At 39.0% G+C, this 19850-nt stretch overlaps 1 protein-coding gene across 1 annotated transcript; it reads left to right on the top strand.

Annotated features, from left to right (window-relative positions):
• Window positions 1-903: 903 nt before the first annotated feature.
• Window positions 904-19034, top strand: TMEM241 (transmembrane protein 241; the record flags this gene model as incomplete). Its single annotated transcript, XM_009581208.1, has 10 exons — window positions 904-1028; window positions 2029-2118; window positions 2289-2372; window positions 4968-5045; window positions 9456-9537; window positions 12768-12845; window positions 14248-14273; window positions 15708-15759; window positions 16931-16979; window positions 18989-19034. Coding segments are annotated over 10 exons (710 nt in total), but the record flags the coding sequence as incomplete, so codon positions are not given.
• Between the last annotated feature and the right edge of the window lie 816 nt (window positions 19035-19850).

Raw genomic sequence — 19850 nt, 5'->3', positions numbered from 1 at the left:
AGGTGAGGGCGGGCGCGGAGCCACCCCGCTCTCGGAGGGGCCGGGGCCGGGAGAGGCGGAGGGAAATGCGGGGGCGCTGGGCAGTTGATCCGCTGTAGCAGGAGCGGGGGGCTGCGCCTGAGGGCGAGGTGAGTGCAGCGACCCAGGAGGAGGAGGAGGAGGAAGAGGTGGAGGAGGGACGGTGGGCTCTGCTTGCCCTGCCCTGCTCAGGGGGAGCCGGCGGGTCAGCCCTTCCCGGAGGAGGACTACCCCACGAGTGAAAAAAAACCCCTGGTATTTCAGCCCAAAGACCCCGTGTGCACTCGTAATTGGGAATATAGCTGTCTTCTGCCGGTCTCGTTTTTCTCAGCGTGTGACATCTTCACCTTTCCGTGACACATATGTTTCAATACTGGCATATTGAGGAAAGAAAAAGGGTAACATCGTATTATTCAAATGAATGAAATGTTAGCTACAGAGCCAGAAATTACGCTGCTGTGAAAGCATCAGTGATGCTGAATGTATTTTATTAGTGGGTATCTAGCAACACTGAATGCACGGTCATTCACAAAAGAAGATCTGTTAACTGGAACAATAATACCAAGTATCCAAGGGAAAAATCTGAAATATTCAAAGCATTGTAGCAGTAGTGAAACAAATAGTAACTTCCATGGACCCTTTGACAGTTTAATTAACCTGCAAATTAAGGACATGAAGTCTCTTTTCCACTGTGCAACTCAATTGCCTGTTGGTATTGCTGAAGGGTCTAAGCGGAAGGAGAAGTAGGCTGAAGATGGCCACATTGTGGATAAAATTCTATGGTTTAAACATAGTTTAAGTAGTTTGTTCACTCTGGGAGAAGGAGATAGAGTAACTACTCCTTGCTGTCCTATTTATTAGAGTGTGTCTGTGTTTCTGGTGCAGATTTCTGAAAGAAATGATGTTTTTGAAGCAACTAGGGATTTCCAGAGGAGAGTTAGAAAAAAGCAACATTTTGGAGGTGAAAATGAGATCTCATCTCAGCATCGGCCACTAGTTTCTATTCAAAGGTACAAGGATGCCCAGAAGTAGACTGAAGTCCAGATGCGAAGCGAAGTTCATAGGGAGAGATAATACACGTGACTTGACAGACTGCTAGGAGCAGTGATTAGTTAAGCAGAAAGGGGCTAGAAGAGCTGCCAGGTTGCATCATGCATTGGAAAAGGTACTTGGCTTAACTATACTTGAGAGGAAGTTGGAAGGACTTTGGCCTCCTCCATTTTCAAACCTGAATGTAGGTTTTAGTGTAATAAAGTTAAAAATAACCAGAATATTGACCTTTCCGTTGTTGCAGGTGGTATGTAAATGCAATGGGAGTATGGACATGTGCAGGTGTATCGTCCTGACTTAAAACCCATGTGGCAGTTCAGACAAGTGTAGGTGTAACATGACCCTTTGTGAATCAACATGCCTTGTCTCTGTATATTGATACCAGCTTCTTCGCGACACCCCACACACCTAAAAACTGGACCTTGAAAAGTGCTCAGCACAGTTTCCTCTCTGTTGAAAGCTTTCAGCTTCTCCTTTTGCCATTGACAACTTCTGCTGGCTCCTGGAAGGAATGGCAGGTACCTTTCCTCCGAGGAAGCTTGTCATTCTTCTCCTTCGCAGAAATAGTATTTATATACTTAATTACAGGAGATTGTTAGATCCTGATATACACATCAAAAGGCATATGTATTTCTGCCTCATATTTGCATATATAGTGGGAAAAGACACTAGCTTACATACATGCAGACCCTGACAAAACATACTAAAGCAATGACACAGAGGCTTTGCTTTTTTCCCCCATATATTACATCTCCAAAGGGCTTTATGGACTGCTTAATATTTTACACAAAATGCTGTGTGACCAGAATGTTAGGTCTCTAAGATGAATTAATCATCAGGAGACAATTATGTTAAGATTATTGGTCTTGATTCTGCTAAAGGTTGCCTCTGTGGTATGATATGATTTTAATTGACAAGTGCTTATGTCTTTTTGTTCCTGTTAATCCTTTTCTCATTCAGTATGATGCATGGAGGGTGCTCAGAAAGTGAAAGAGCAATTCAGGAGGTAGCCTCCTCTCCATCGTTCAGCGTGTCCACTCCATACCTCATGTACTTTCGTGTCTGCTACCTTCCATGGTGACTGGGGCAGCATCTGGCAGTTCTGGCATGGGAAGAGAAATCACTGAAAACTTTTTTTTTGTCTTTTTATTTTTCTTTATTTTGGTAGAAACTTTCTGTGTTTTGTTGCTTTCGTGATTGTTAATGTTATAACTCTGTAGATGTTTGATGTCCATTAATTTGGTATTTGTTTTCCAGTATGTCCTGTCTGTCCTGAAATTTACCTACCCTACCCTTTTTCAAGGGTAAGTACCATTTTAAGAATACAGTTGTTTGAAAAATGACTTTAATCAGTAAATGTCTTGCTGTTCCATGCTGAAGCTAACTTTAGTACTTCTTGTCGTTACTGGCTTTTGCTGTCTATAGAACATACTTCATGAAGCCTTAGTAAAGCATTCATTAATGTGTCTTGGTTAATTTTTAAACATCATGATGGTGATGTAATTAAGGTATATAGACTCCATCATTTCTCATTTTTTCTGAAAGTCTTACGCTTCAGCATAGAAAAGTAGCAATTGTAGTACAGCCTGTCTTCTTTGGAAATGGCACTCATGGATAATGTGCAGTTGTAGTGTATTCTTTTGCTATGCTAATGAAAACCAACCTTAAACCCATGTTGAGGCGTACACATATACCATGATGCTTATTTTCATGTTTAGCCTTCATTGTAACTCTGCATCACAAGTCACTATCGTACCTTAGTGATTGTAATGAGAAATGTAATGTATTGTCAAATATCCATATATACCATCAGTGCTGTTAATAATTTGTGAGACATTTAGGGAAAATCTGGCCTCTTAATGTCAAGACTTCCCCTATTTGTTCTTCTGAGGTAATGGTAAAGTCTGAAGACACTGGATATCTTTAATTCCTTTACTGCTACTTAGCATGGCTTATATTTTTGCCTGACGTGCAGCCCCAGGCCTGCGAACAACTCTAGGAATAATTGCCTTGGGAATCTCCATTTTCTCTGAGTGTACTCAGCTCTATTAAATAAGCAACGAATGCTTTCTTCAATTCTGACACACACACAGAGACTGTCTCTTGGACAAGGCTTTTGTCATGTGGGGAAAGGGTTTTGAGTAATGTATGTAAAATGCAAGTGTGGTAAAACAGTAAAAAGGCATATTTCAATGGCAAGCAACTGCCTTGTGGTATCTGTGTTATCACAGTTATTTCCTTTTTCTGTTATTTGGAAATGCATCTCAGCATCTTAATATTTTTCCAGAAGTTCTGGCTTTTAAAGGTGACCTTTCCTTGAAAATTATTAAGTGGCTAGATGCACTTTCATTTAGAGCTATGACAGATGAGCAAAGGAGGAAGAGTGTTATTCTCAGTTCATGCTGTTATTGTTTGTTGTCATTGCTGTTGTTCCCTATGTAATCTAAGACTATATTGCATAGTGCTAAGTATCTGGAACTGTTACTAACTTCAACTTCTGTCCCTAAAACCTGAGACAAGAGGAAATTCTCTACAATAAAGTTGATGGGAATTCATCACTGGCTTGGAATAGAGCACGGTCAAGCCTGCAGCAAACATCAGGGATACCTGGCTTTTAAGCTCTTATATGCTCCTCATCTAAAAAAGTTGACGTGAGCTCTGATAGTAGTGCTGAATATTTTTCATACCCATGTGGGCAATGAGCTCGCTCTTCTCTGACACTGTCCAACTGTATGTAATACTGCATAGAGTGAATATTTGTTTATTTGTGTATGTGTGAGAGAGATTTTAAGTAATTGCTTAAATGCATTGCAATGAATGGGAATAATAAATAAAACCACTTCTATACCTGTTACAGATGTAAATGTGATTTAACATTGTAGTATAGTATCTCTGTCTGAGCTATGCTAGATGTTCAAGGATTTTCATCCAAGAAATATGAAACACATCTCTGAAAACCACTAGCTTAAGCAAGAAGGAAGCTAATAACTTGTTTTAAAGCTTGAAAAAAAATCAATGTGCATCACTACTAATTTTAACTTATCTGCAAGCATTTCTAAGGCCTCACATACTATTTCCCTAATAGACTAAGGAACACCTTTATGGTAGGATAAGTCATTAGATAGATAAGTCAATGCAGATTGTATGTAATTGTTATATACCTTTTCAATGAGAAAACTGCAGTATTGTATATGCAAGGTTATCTGGCTGTAAAGATGTTTTTTCTAGAGGCTCTGAATCAGAGGCTTATGCAGCATAATGATGTTATTGTTGATGACACTTCACTTGGTGCTTGCTACACAAGATGCAGGGCAGGGGGGCGAAGCAGTCTGAGTTTGAGGGAGTTTATAATCTAAGCCCAGCATGAATAACCATGGGAAGTCATAGAGCTAATGCTTGAAACTATTAGGACTACACACGTCATCCCTGGGGCTTATTACTTCAGCTGAAGCGAGTCTTTGAATCCTGAAATCATGTTTATTTGTTCTAACAATAACAGTTTATGTATGAAAAGATATTAATCTCTTGTCACAAACCTTGCCTCACTTGCATCTTCAGATCATCATGGCTGTAACATCACTATTATTATTGTGAACCTTGTGTGGGAAGAGGTGATAAAATGGGGATTTGGTAACATGACTAAGGTAATTGTGGTAGATGGTAATTTACAAAACATTTGAAACAGGAGGTGGAAGAACCAGAGTATTAGAAAATTTGGAGGAATTTCTAATGAAAATGAAAGATTCAAAGGGCAATAATAGCATCCCTGGTAACCTGGAGAAACAGTAGATAACTAGAGTCATGGGTGTGCTGTGAGAAATTCCGTGGATTCTAAGATCATGCTCCATGTGGTTAAAAAGGACAAACAATTCAGAGATGCTGGTTTTTTTCTATTTCAGGTGGCAGACATTAGTGGGTGGACTTCTGCTTCACGTCTCCTGGAAGCTGGGCTGGGTGGAGATAAACTTGTGTTCAAGGTACTGTGGGATTTTCACTATCTGCAAAATACTTATTTTCTGTAGCTGGGTTACGACATAGTTAAGTTGGTTGTGGAAGTTACTAACTTGCTAAAATATAAGTTGGTGTGTGTGTGTTTGTATGTGTTCTGCTTCACAGGTGTAGCAGAAATCTTGTGTTTTAACCTAATGAATGTTCAATGACACACACTTCAACTGATTACTGATATAAAGTGGATTCAATTTAACCTTGGTAAAACAATCAAAAAAGTATAGCTGTTAGTGAAAACTGTAAGGATAAGTTATCCAACCGTCTGTCCACATCTCTTCACTGGATTATTTTATAGTGTTATAAGAGAAACCTTGGTAATATTAGTTAAGAGCATTGACACACGCTTTCTCCAAAACCTCAGTGCAGTGAAGTCCACAAATGTGATCTGCCTTTTTCTCTAAGAAGTGTGTCCCGTAAATAGGAATCATTCACCCTTGCCTAGCTCTAGCATTTATAACCGCGCAGCAAAAGCAGCCATTGCAGTACAGGATTGATGTAATAATCAAACTCCAAATTCAAAGGTGCTTTGTAGACAAAGATCATCTGCTTAGACTGAGTGTGACAGTAACTCAGAAGAGTTGTCCAGCATACTGTACTCTGCTCAGGTGGATCCATTCTGCGGTATGGAACGTGGTGTATCTTTTTTTATTTTTCAAAATGTTATAATTTATAAAATGTATGCCCACAGCAATTGTTGAATCTCCATCTCTGGAGATATTCAGAACTTTACCGGACAATGACCCGAGTAATGTGACTTGACTCTGAAGCTGGGGGAGATTGGACTAGATGACTGCCAGAGTTCCCTTCTAATCTAACTTTTTTCAGCAATTCTGTATCAGCAAGTGACAACTGATGAATTTTCTGTTTGGGATTCAAACAGTTGTCTTGCAAAACTGCATCTCCTCATTTGGAATGAAATTCTGCGTGTATGTCAGAAGAACCAGGCTAAGTTCTGTTTTCATGTCCACGCAAGTGACTACATCACTGCTGAAACTTAAGTCAAATTGTAAATGGAAACAGAATTTAACTTCCTATCTTTGATCTGCAGTGTAGATAAAATGAGGATATTGGTGTAAAAGCTGTCAATGATATTGGTAGAGGCAGGATTAGGGTCCAAACCTTGCTTTAGTGGCAGTGACTGATATATATTTTATTACCAAATGTATATTGTTTATGCAGATTTTGATTTCACAGAACAGTCTAAAGGACAGAGGAATACAGCCATCAGTAATGTCCTTTTTAGTTCAACTTTTCATCACTAGATGATTACTTTTGCTTTAAATCATGAAATTGAAGAGGTTGAATCTTTTTCCCCCAGCGTGGAAAAGATATTTTCATTTTTTCAAAACTTGGAAGACATTAAAGAAAATACTGGACAAGAACCATTTTCTGCTGTTGAAGAGGATGTTTTTATTTGGTGAAAAATTAGTTTGTTTTGACGATGGAGACTTCAGGCCACTAGATGTCAGCACACTATAGGAAAAGTGATTAAAATACATCTTGAGAAACCTCTTCATTAGTTTAGCTAATACAGAATGTCTGTTCTAGAATAGACTGAATGAAATGACCGGAATTAATTGACATGTTTTGGCTATAATTCAGCCAACTACTTAAGCATGAATTTAAATCTGTCTTCAGAAGAATTAGGCACATGCTTTAATGCTTTGCTGAACTGGACTTGTAGCATATATCTCCTGTATCAAAAAAAAAAAACCCACAAAACCAAAACAAAACCCGCAATTCCCCCCAAAAACCAACCAAAAAACTCCCCAACAAACAAACATAATCTCTCAAAGCTTCTGTCTACCACTTCCTCTCAACGTCCTTCCCGCTCCAAAGGTTATTTTTCTTAGTACTACCACTGGGATAAGGACATTTCTGCCCCCCTCCCCCTTACAGAATATTGGTCTCTGAATCTATCTGGGTTTTTTGTGTGTGTGTGTGTGTGTGTGTGTAGGATACTTAAGAATACCGTATCCAGTCCTCAGTCTTGTCATGCATCAAATAATAAACTGGCACCCATTTATTTGTTTATTTCCAGAAAGTCTCAGTATTTCTGTCATGTGGACTGATCTCATATGCTTTCTGAGCCAGTTCAGGTTATCCCAAAGTGTATCAGCAGAATTATTTTATTACATAGAGATCGTCACCCGTTGTCTAAAATCTGGAATACTAGCTTCACAATAAAGACCAAATAAAAGCATATTACTTAGAGTAATTTCTCTTAGGTTTTGTGGATATCCTGCTTTTCATCTGCTTTCCCCCATACTCCCAGTTGTAAGGGACTCTGTCACCATCATCGTTGCTTCTAAAGGGTGAATGGTGACTGTCTGCAAAACTTGTACATAAAGCAAGGGCTCTGTGGAGCACAGAGGAATATGTGTAGCATCTGCATGATGCTTCCAGTGCTGCGATCTGCTGCCCAGCTTTTGCCTAACCTTTGTAGACACATAAGTCCTATGTGTTCTGGTTGGCATTTCTTGTAGTGCTGAATTTTTCCCACAGCTAAGCAGCAGCTCAGAGCCTTGCTTAAACCAAAGCTCCAAAGTGTGGTTTAGGGGAAACGACCCATTGACTTTAGTGGGCTTTGGATCTAGCCCTACAACTGCAAGCTCATCAGTTCTTTTATGTCACTGTGCTTTCATGTTTTGCATGTACATCACTGTATTGCCAACATAAGAAGCTACTAATTGGTTTACATATGAGACAGATTGTTGGTGCTGACGTGTTACATCAAACATCCATGCATTCTTTTTCAGTCTTGAAATTCCCACTTGGCAGCGTAAAATTCTACCCTTACATCATGGAAAAAGCATCTGAAGTCCTTTTCCATTGCACTTCACAGTATTGCATTGGAGATGAAGATACATTTGGGATTCCTAGAATTTAGTGGTGGGTTTAAAGAGTGTTATGTTCTAAATGAAAATTCAGTTTTCATCATGTGTTCCTTTCATCTTCCCCTCCTTTCTTTTCTTGCCTCCCCCTTTCTTCCATTTGTTGCAGTTCCAATAGGATGGGGGTCTTTTGTTAGTTCCTGATGTGAACTTCTTGGTAATGAGGTATGACAGTTTTAGATCCTGGTCTTAGTGAAATTCCTGTTGAAGTCAATAACCTTAAAAGGAACAGTGTTTTTATAAAAAATGATGGTGACTACCCCAATAAACAGAAGAAATATTTATACCAGTGAAAGGATCTAAAGATGACTCTATTTTCATTACCCTGGGTTTTTGATCAAGTATCTTAGAAAATTTTGTATAAAAAAAAGAGGAGATGTGATGTTTACGTTTCTTTCCTTGTCTGTGTTTACATGAATCTTTGGGCATGTTTTATCTTCATTCAGACTGTTCTGATTTCATCGTTTAGTGGTCTATTCTTCTTGTGTTCCATGAAGTGTGGTAATGTAGCGGTACCTATAATTACATTTTAACTCATACATGCTAGTTGGAAGTGTAATCCAAATTAAGGAACTACAAGCAGTTTGCTTTGCTTTTGAGAACCAGCATTATTCACTAACATTTTCTTGACTTTAGATCAAAGCTTGGGAAGAGTGAATGGGGGTAGCAGTGACTTCAGTCCTGGGAAGCCTTTGGATCAGGCCTTTAGATCACTGCTACTCCTTTCCTCCTTTGCTCAAAATCTTACATTATTCTCTCTGAAATTTACCACCTACCTGATCCCTTTTTCCCCTTAAATACCAAGATCAAAAAAGGAAAAGTGCAAATTCTGAAGCCCCTTCTCAGAACTGAAACCTGACCCTACTGCAATAACCATGGCTAAAAAAAAAATCAGATCAATCTGTGATGACTTCATTCTTCCATTAGTTGTAAAACTGCCTCTAGGAGTTTGGCTTAGACAAAGGAGTATCATTAGGAAATCTCAAGAGACAGGCTCCCACAGAGACAATCTGATCTTTAGGAAGAATCTTTTTGTAAATCTGGCTGAGAAATCAATGTGTGGGTGGGCAAGTGTATTTGTACATAGTGAAAATGTGTGCTGTCTGTGCAAGTATGCCATTTTCTGCCTTCATTTGTCAGTTTTTCTTCCTTTTACAGCACATCAAGGAAATAGTTGAAATTTCTCTCCCTTAAAACCAATAGGAGTACTTGCTATGAAACAAACAATTTTGCAGGGAGAGGTTAAAAGAAAGAAAATATATCTGCAGATAGCTCCTATCTGGCATTAGATGAAGTGATTAATTTCTGTCTTAGGCTTCTTTACTACATGGGAGGAATTCTGTACAATCAGACAATGAATTTAATATGCACACCTTTGGAATATATGTACATATGTATGTATTATTATATTCCTTGCAAGCAACTGTTGCTGACTGTATGTAAACAGAATGTGGTGAAGTAATGGGATTTTAATTGTTTTCACAGGTCTGAAATCCTATCATGGCTTCCTGCTTCAATACTGTTTGTTGGCATTATTTATGCTGGCTCTAGGGCACTGTCTAGATTGGTAAGAAACGCACAAGTAGAAGTCAGTTCTTTATTACCTCTATGAGCAAAGAACATTCCCTTCATACAAGGTGTTTAATGCTGTTCCTGGGTTGGGGGGAAAGAAGGGAGGAGGGGTTTAAATAATACATACATTGTTAACGGTGCTAAAGCAGCAGTCCAATCCTACGAAGTCTAAAGCAGTATCAAAAAACACTTCTGTGACAGTCCAAAGCACTCAGCATCTCTCCAGAGTACTCAATTTTTTGCAGAACAGATCCTCAATGGTCTCAATTGTGCAAGTAGGGAAGAAGCTGAAGAAGTTCTAGCTGTAACTTTGCAAAAGGGGGAATGGGGCTGTGGGATCTGTGGGGAATCCTTCCAGGAAAAGGACGAAGACCATTCCAATGAGAGGCTTTTGATCCTTTAAAGGATTTGAAAAAATAAATTGAAAGTTGGAAAGAGATTAGGGAAGGGGTTAGATTAATCAGTTTTATGATCCATTTGAATCACAATAACCTACCAAATGTTTAGAGGATATCAAATCTGCTTTCATTAAAGTTGAATGCTTTTTACTTAAATGATATAGTCTTTCTTTAAAAAAAAAAAACAAAAAAAAAACCACCAAAAAAAAAGTGGTGACGTGAATTTTTAAAAAACAGCAATATTTTACTGCTGTTATGCAGTCTGTGAGGCCAGATTCTTCACTAGTTCCCTTCTGCATTCTGTCAGTGCTTCTTAATCTAATTCCAGAGCCAGCTCCTAAGCCCCAAGGAGGATCAAAAGGGAATTTTTGACAAGATTCTGCTTGTAGTAATCCCTTGAACATCCCAGTGGAGAGGTAGGGCAGAAAAGGACAGGAGGTCTCTGTCCTCACAAACACGCCCGAGGGCCTCATCTCGGACCCAGGTGACCTTTGGAAAGCACAGGCATGTGCTCAGAAGCCCCATGCCTCCAGATTAGCTCTGTCTTGGGGTGATTGCGTTTACTTCCTCTTGGTTCCTTGTTAAAGCAAGGTCCATTGGGCTTCCCTGGCGTAAGCTGAGCAAAGATCCCTAAAGAGAATCCTGTCTGGAAACAACAATAAAGCCTTGGCAGCAGCATCTTTTCTGTCTGCTCACCTGGGAGGTGGAGGAGGTATGAATCACATCCTCTCTGCTATTTCTTCTTACTTCCTAGTCGTCCCGTAAGTTACCTTGTTTCCCTCCCATCCCTGCTCTGGTCATTCAAGAGTGGGATGCACTGGAGTGGCAGAGGGGCTGTGAATGGTTTTGATTTGTATGCTTTCTTAAGAAGCATCTCCCATTTCTGAATGGCTTTTTGTTGTACATGAATGGGGATCTAGAGGCCTAATTCTGTGGCCGTTTTAGGAGGAGAGACAAAAGGACAAGTAGTCTTAGGCCATAGTTACTATGTAATGCCTTGTACTGGGGCTAAATTAAATCCTACATAGAAGCTTTACTTACAATAACTTAGCGTACAACAATTTTATGACACGGTGAGAAGGAAAATGGACTCTCCCAAACTCATACCTGAATTGGCTCACCTCAGCAGCATATTTGAATTAAGTGGGTTAATTCCTAAAGGAGAAATTACATGCACTTTTTTGATCAAAGCAAGGGAGACCCACTTTCAAACACTTCTGTATACTGGCGGGGCTACAATCTTAATCTCTGTTTGTGCCTCTCCCTAGAGGTGCTGGCAGTCTCCCCTGCCCAGGAGTTCAGGGCTGGAACTGGAGGAGGGCTGTTTAGCTCTGGACTGTGATGCATTAACAAAAGTATGCAAAGCTGTGAGGGGAGGTTTGTACAGAGTCTATTCACCCTGCCTGCCCAACCAGTAAACCTTTCTTTTCATAAGCATTAAGCCCACTCACAAATTTAAGAAATACTCACATCAAAGACAATAGACATATGGAGAAGGTTAACTGGGCTAGGCAAACTGGAGCCATTGTTGGCTCCAAAACACATTTGGAAGAGCCAAAAGCAGGGGGGAGGAAAGAAAAACCCAATAAATTGGCTTCACAAAAGGAAGAATGTAAATTCTGCTGTCAACTTTCCTTATGTATGCTTATTTCTTGTATTTCCTATTATTGTGTCAGGCTCAGGATGCTTATGTTAGATACTTCTGGTTTTATGTTCTCAGTTGTCCAGCAACAGGGTTGAGAATTGGTTTTCAGAATTTGTGAAGCTGGGGCTGACAACTTCATGCCAGTTGCGTTTGTGTGATTTCCATTCCTTGCTAATTTAGAGGTGTTAAAAGTTATCTTGGTGTAACTGTTGTGTTTATGGATCCACCCAAGTTCTCATTATGACTTAAAATGTTTAATTAGCGATGCTTATCCAGCTTTATGGGAATGACAAGAAAAATCCAGAAAATACAGATTTCTGAATACAAAGTCAAATTTAAGAGATACTTGCTGCTTATATCACCTGATACTTAAAAGGCATGAACATCACTGGGAAATTAATTCATTCTCTCCTGTGTGATTTAAATACTATACACAAGTGGGGAAATACTGCTTCCTAAAACTGCCTTAGTCTTTAGATTATCTTAATCGGAGCAGAGAATTGCTTCTGTTTCAACTGTCTGAGAGACCATGGATCTGATTTGGAGGAAGTATTATGAACCACTAATTCTGGTTGAATTTGCCTGGAGCAATGGGTGTTTGATTCATTATTGTTATCGTTGGGGTTTGTTTCTTAATGATTTCATGTTGGGATTGTGTCCAGATACCTCAGTGGGTATAATTTCAACATCACTTGTGTATGAACTACTACATTTCTACCCTAATTTCGGGCAGCTCTTCCTAGCAGTAACTGAAAGCAATCACCTAAAATCATCTTGCCCATAATTCTGTTGCTAGGAGTCACACTGTATTCTTAGTACCAGCAGACAGAGATGGGAAGACTAATGAGACTGTTTGCTGTGGAGGCTGCAGAGATTTGAACAGAGAGGCAAAACTAGAGGCAGAAACTTAGAGCAAATCTCATTGAGCTAGCTGTGTACAAACAAACGGACTGAGCACTCAAAAATGGGAGAAGAAGCAAGCAGGGTCTGCATTTAAAGATGCCTGAGCCATGTAATAGTGATTGGAATGGATCTAACTCCCTTTTAGGAGATGTGGCATGGGTTTACAGCTTAAAAAACAAAACCCAAAACCACAAACATGTGGGACAGCTGTCCCTAAGAGGAGTGCCCCTTCCTATATTCTGCATTGATTTGGGCGTTTTTATTCTCTCCTAATGGCAGCCAATCCCGGTGTTCCTCACTGTGCACAACGCGGCAGAAGTTATAACCTGTGGGTTCCAGAAGTTTGTGCAGAAAGAGGTAATTGATCTATTAATTGATACATTCAAGGTACCTCCTTGATATAATTGCCCTATAGCAAGACACCTAATTTCTTTTAATACAGGCATTAGTGCCGTATGCTTTTCTAGGCTCGCTGTAATAGCTAGTCATTAGTGAGACCCAGAGAGAGCTTTGCTGTTGACAATTATCTATCCTGATGTTTTCTTTTCCCCTTTAGTTGATGAAACACTGCAAATGTGTATTGACAGTTTGATCTGCATCTTTAAGACTGACTTGGTCCTGCTTGTTTTTCCCTTTTGAAAATGAGTATCACCCTTTTCTCATGCCCCACGTAAGAATCTCATTGTTTGAGCAGAGAGGGAGGAGGACTGGGTCCTTAGATCTGACCAGTATAATCTATCTAGTATTTGATGTATTGTATTATAGATAGATCATATCTCCACATGAAATGCAGGAAAAACAGTGCATTTTTGGATTTGTTTTGGATGCTTGAGAATCTGTCCCAAGACCTATTAAAGTCAGGAAAGTAATTCCTGCTCCCTTTAGTAAGAGCTGGGTTTGTTTCTGACAGACTGCATTGGGGATCCTCCTTTTAGGCTATGAAGTAGTTTTCTAATTGACCAGAGAACTGCTGTGTGAGATAACACTGGGAAATCATTCATCACAAAGTCGTTTCTACAGTGGCTCCTAGCTTGCTGTGGAAGGGATCTTCCTTTCATTACCTCTGATGTGTATGTAGAAGACAAATAAATGGCCCATGTTTGCTACTCCTAACAAACTGAAGAGGTCACTAAGGTTGTGCCTAAGGGACATAGCAGTGTGTACCATGGCGTGTCCCTGTGGCATTGTCCTCTGATTAGTGTCCCTGACAAAGTGTTTCATATTTTCCTTCTAGCTCACATGTTTGTCTCCTCTCTTGGAAAACAAAAGCACTATGGACAAGGATAATGCAAATACAGGTCTTTCTGGGAAGCTTCTGCAGAATAATTTTGGACCAAAGGATCGGGAAACTCGCATGAATTTAGACCAAGACTGATTTGGCTGGGGTAGTACCTAATTAATTAAGAATACTCAGTATTTGAGTACATATAATACATAGTTTTGGTATAGTTCAAGTTAAGTTTGAGGACCAGGTGTAAAGTTCATGTCTGGTTTTAGGTTTACCTGCTGGTAAGTAATCTGAAAATATAAATCAAGTTGAAGTAGGCTAATCTGTAGTCCTGGTTCTTAGTCTGAAATTAAATTTGCTAAGCTGTGCTCAAACATAGTGGGCTGTTGAATGTTGCTCACTGTATTTTTAATGTGTTTGGTGCAGTAAGATCCGCTGTCATCACTTTCCTGATTTTAGAAGGAGAAAGCACTATTTCACCATTTTTATTTTCAAATTTTAATTTTTTTAATCATACTTTCTTTTTTACAGCAGACCTCTCATCTGAAAGTCTGTAGGTAAGCTTTTAAAACTGCTCAGATTCAGATTCAGACTTGTTTTGGCTCCAGCTTCTGTATTTGCTTCAGATAATGGCACACCAAAACAATGAAGAATGTAAGGCACATTCCCGTGGGCGGTGAGCCTAAATTGCAACATAGGAGTAATTAAATATTTTTAAAACGTATTTTCTTTTTTTTTTTTTTAACAATTGCTTAAATAGATACATTTTTTTCTTCTTATAAAAATAAAAAAAGCCAGAAGGCCAGTCTTCCTCAATAACAAAGCAGTGCTTGTAAGTATGTTTTTGGAAAGGAGATAGAAATCAGGTTTGCAGTTCCAGTGGGTAATCTTAAATAGTAAGAGAAAGATAATTAATGTGATAGAAAATAGCTAAAAATGCCTTTCCTAAGAAAGAAAAGGTGAGTGATACCCAGTTCTGCTAGAATCATTCAGATTAAGCTATGCAACCTACCAACCCTTATTGGCCCTAGTTGTTTAAGCTTCAAAAAGGAGGTAGAAAGGGACAAACAGAAGTCATCCAGTGATGTATTAAAAGTTTCATTCTTCCCCCCCATCCCCTTGAAGAACACATATTTGTTGTCTTCCACATTCTGTAATCTGCTAGCTGTACTTAGAGTGGATAATGTTGGGTTATTATTTAGTGTACTTAGAGGCACCACCTTCCTCATTTCTTCCTGTTGTTTCCATTATCTGACTTACCATGGCCTTGTTTTCACTACTGGATTATTTTCAAGGATACCAGGTTTTTTATCATCTTTATTCTGTCCTTTCCTATGCCCCTAGAGAGCAGGAAAATAAGCTGCAAAAGCAAATGTTTGTTATTATTAATAGTGATAGTCCACAGAAATTCCTTATCAGTATATTCAGTGTAGCCTGTAGAAATACTGACTCAGCCATAGGTTAAGAATCTATTTAGTCCAAGTCAGTGGACTAGGGGAGGACTTGTGCTGTCCTTAAGCCACTTCTAGCGTAATACTGCTCACTCCCACTTTGCTCTGTGTTCTGGAGTTACACCATAACTTTTAATGGAGTTACCTCTGCTGGAATTATTGTAATAGGCAATTCACCTTAATTAAAGAACTTTTTTGGTAGCCATTCACAGCCAGAAATTGGTTGATTTTGGCTTTCTGAAGCAGCCTAGGGAAGCCAGATGGCAAGTGAAGAATAATATTCCCTACCACAAAACTTGTTTCATCACTGCTGAGATGTTTTGCGCTGCTTCTCTTCTCATACAGCTTTGCTGTGTATGAGTTATGAAGAATGCATGATGGAAAACTTAATTCTGGTGGCAGAAATTACTTTTAAAATATGGAATAAAAATTAAACAAATGAAATGTCAGTGTAAAACTGAGTGGAATTGCCTATACTTTGCTGAGAGTCCAAATCCAGGTTACAAGCTTTTGGACTTGTTTGTTTTTTCTTCTCCACAGTGTGCTGTTCCTCCTGGTTGCAGCAGTGTGCCTTCCTTTATGTGACACACAGGTGAGCTCTGCTTTGTAAAGCAGCTCTAGTTAGACCTTGATGTTTGACATCTTGTTAGCATATGAGGGATGCAGCTTTTACTTGTAAGCTAGGGTGGGACTCTTGCAAAGGAATTGTAAATGTTGCCTATTGCTGTGTTGTAGTCTTGCTGGTTTTAATGTGTTTGCATCATGGTAAAACCTCTGAGCAGTGCAGACGTGCAGCTCTTTGGTGAAGCTGGTGGCTGGGGAAATCATAGTTTAAGTTCATAGAGGGCTTAGAGCAAATCACTTAGGTTTAAATTAATTGCGTGTACTTTCAGGAGGTTCCTAAATTAGCTTTGTAATCACTCTACACGCTTTGTGTAGCTACTGGAGAAAGAAAGGAAGTACCTCCAGAGGGTAGCTCAGTCCAGCAAAGATCTATTCCTTGGAGGTCATTTTCTCTTTTGGAGACTTAAGAAGGCTGCTTCCTTGTTTTAGATACTTTAGTTAATATCTGAAGTCAGGTGGGATGAATCTAGGAACTTGTCTGGATGCACCTGATCGAATGTAGCCATCGGAAGTGTTGCATCTGTACTAGCTCCCTTTGTAGTCCATGGTGCAGAGCAGGAACTTCTGGTGTATAATTCATCTCCCCTGAAAGAAGACATCTAAAATATGCCAGGTGAATTCCTCTCAAAAATGTTTATTTTTCCCAATTGATTGTGAAGAGAGCCCACCTTGCTCAGAGGCAGATGTCTGTTTAAAGCACTCTTTTGGATACTCTGTGGTTAGTGAGAGCCTTGGGGAGAGAGACTGCTTAGCTCCTGCAGGGGCTGAGAGGGGAAAGGAGACAAGACAAAAACCGTAGTGATGTTCCTCTGATCCTCTTACCCCTCCCTGACTGCCAGTACAAGACTAAACAGACTGGGGTCTGTATTCTCAGATGGTTTAAAATGGTGTACATATCTGAAAGAAATAGAGCTATCTTTGCCAAGACTAGCTGAGACCCTGGGTAACTGGCATATGCCAGGTCTCTAAGTGGGACAGGAAAAACTTTAGTCTTCCTAGTCTTCTTTAGTCGTCTTCTCTTTCGTTGTAGCATAGCTCCCACTCGCTGTACTTGCTTTGTGAAGCTAACTGCAGGGGAAATAACGATACGTATGTTTACATGAACGTGCATATATTTATGTAGATGTTCTTTATTGCAGTTTGATCCAAACGGTTATTTATGGGCTCTAATTCACTTGATCTGTGTTGGTAAGTAATTTTCTTTTGGAAAAAGAATTAGGAAGAGTAAATGTGTTGGAGGAGCAGATCAGCTTTATTATGAAGTTACTGATATTTAAGGTTCTTCATGTAAGAAACACTTGGAAAGAATGTAGAAGCTCAGTAAAGATAAAGCGCATCCCTTTTATAGCTTCTACTTTGAAAACAACAGAATAAACTAGATATTGCAGTTAGTTAACAGTGGATGAGAAAATGTACGTACAATTTTAATCAGCACTAAGCTTTTCTGGGAGTTTTTGATGGTTGCCTACTAAGAGACACCTCTTTCTGAGGGGAGAAGAAACATGAAAAAAAAAAAAGCAATAACTTGTAGTTGGAGCTTTATTGCACACACTGATTTTATTTAAAAACTGACAAAAATATTCTAAAATATCATGGAATGTACTCCCAGAGGAAAGATGTTGAAATGTTGGGGTTTTTTATGCAATCATACACATTTTTAAAAAATTTTAACAGTGAGTTGCATGACCTGTCCTACTTTCTTTTGTCTTTTTCCGACTAAACATTGATTTTGATAAATCATAATTCTCCCCTGAAAGGCTAGAAACAGTAGGACCCAGAAAATCTGAAGAAGACAAGAGTAATAATTTTTAACTAGGAGATTTGTGTCTTTTGGAGCATTAGGCTGGATAATAAGGGACTTGTATTTGGTTCTTAGCTGTCCTATAGACTTAGTGAGTGACTCATTCATATGTTAAATCTTATCTGCAAATTAGGGATGGTTCCTTCTTTATTTTGCCTATTCATACTGTGAAATTTTCAGGGCAGAGGTTATGTGTTTATATGTGTTTGTATCTAGAGAGGTCTAGAGATCCCACTGGAAAATGTTGTTAACATACAGATGAGAAATAATATTTTTTTTCCCCTTTAGGAAATGTTATATGGTAAACATTTGCTCATTTAGATAAAACAAAAAGCTAAGGATTTCTCACTTCAAATACTTGTTTGCTGTAACGAGTGATGTTACTGCTTTCTCAAAGCTGAGAGGTCTCATTTGTAAAGCACTGCTAAGCCACGGAGATGGAAAGCTGCTTAAAGAGTCTTCAGGAGACCTCTTCTGTGTGCTTGAAACATGTAGGAAGTGCCAACATAATGTTTATGCTTAAAATACAGCTTATTTCTATTTCTCTTGTTTTTGAAAGTTGTTGATATGACTGTTGAGGTTTTTTTGTGTAATTAGATTTCCTATCAACTAACATAGAATAAAGATGCTATAAGAAAGGGCAAATAGATGAACTAACTTATCACACAGTTAATCAAGACAGAGCAGTAGAGAAAGGATATGTGTTCTACCCTTCAGCTTGGCTAATGGAGGCAGAATTGAGGACATATATAACATAGTGTTCTACTGGATTTGCTTTTCATGTTCTGGTTTTCTTTGTGAATCAAGAAAAGCCTCACAAAGCCTTGAAGAAAGGGTCTGAAAAAATAGAGCCTGAAGCTGTATTGTTCCTTCCTTGACTACTTAAAGCTTTTCCCAGAATAGAAATGGGAGCTAACCAAGAGGTGGGTAGGTCAAGAATGTAAAGAACCGGGAGACCCTAGAGCTGAGAGAACTCTAAACAGGAAAGACGGCTCAGAGCCAACAGCTGTAGGAGTCTACATAGATGAACACATCATAGAAGTTACCCAAAAAATGGGGTGGGCTGAGGAACCCATTCTGCAACACTTTTCTGTAGGTATTTACACACACATGTACACACACACACACTCTCTCTCTCTCCTTTGTAGTTGCCATTAGCTAGGAGTTGTCCCTTCTTCAGAAGGACTAGCAGAAACACATAGCATGACAGTACTCTGAGGTGATAACACTTTGAAAACCATTAATTTGAAGCGATAGGTTCCTTTTACTCATGGTTTAGGCATCCTTTGTGCCGTGTTACTAAACTGTAATTCAGAGGGGTACCACAGGCAAACAAGATGTTGTTTGTCAGAATGATTGCATGTTATGGCAATTACACGTGTCATTTCAATTACAGGGGCTTACAAAGTATTTCACAAGTTATGGAAACCTAGCTCTTTAAGGTAATGTGTTTTCATATTCTTTTAAAAAGAAAGAGATTGCTATCAAAGAGGGTTAGGGACACATCTGTGTAGCAGTCAGGTGAATTGTAGGGATCTTTGCGTTGTCAGTGTGAGCTGGGCCACTCTTGGTTAATCATTAATGACTTCTCTTGCAAGAGGAGTCTTATTTATTGTTGATAACAATAGCATGTGGTTATTGATAGCTATACTGCTAACTTGAACACTGAATTAGTTTTAAACAGTGTATTATCAAAGGATAATGACTCAATCCTGGAAAAAGAACCCCTAATTATTGGCACAGGCATTAAGAGGAAATGTTAGTTTGTGTTAGCCTTGAAAGCTGCATGGTTTTAATCTGTCAGTATCTCCCTTTGTGACACAGTCTCGAAAGTGTTTAGCAGTTGGTGACTTGCCACAGGACTGGAATGGCTGAGTACCTTAAAAACCTTGAAACCTTGCACTAATCCCATGTGCATGTTAGAACTTCAGCCAGGACAATACTTATTTTGAAAGCAGGTGGCATTACATGTTCACGGTGTCTATAATCTGCAGTTGTCTGTATGGATGGGGATGGATATGCTGCCACTGCATATTATGTATATGTACATAATACATGTGCGTATAGGATATGGATAAGCTCATTTATTTCAAAGCCATTTTCTGTCTCCTTTTAAAGGGTCTAAATTTTAGTCAGTCTCACTTTATCTTCGCTTTAAATGAAACTCCCACTGACATAGTAACCACAGAAATAATGTGCAAATTATGTGTAAATTAATATGATGATTAATATATTGATAATATTATGATATTAATAGA

The sequence above is a fragment of the Fulmarus glacialis genome, unplaced genomic scaffold, assembly GCF_000690835.1.
Source record: "Fulmarus glacialis isolate BGI_N327 unplaced genomic scaffold, ASM69083v1 scaffold28077, whole genome shotgun sequence".
In the NCBI taxonomy this organism is placed as follows: Eukaryota; Metazoa; Chordata; class Aves; order Procellariiformes; family Procellariidae; genus Fulmarus; species Fulmarus glacialis.
The sequence above is the reverse complement of the archived record's forward strand: the minus strand, read 5'-3'. Positions and strand labels throughout refer to the sequence as shown.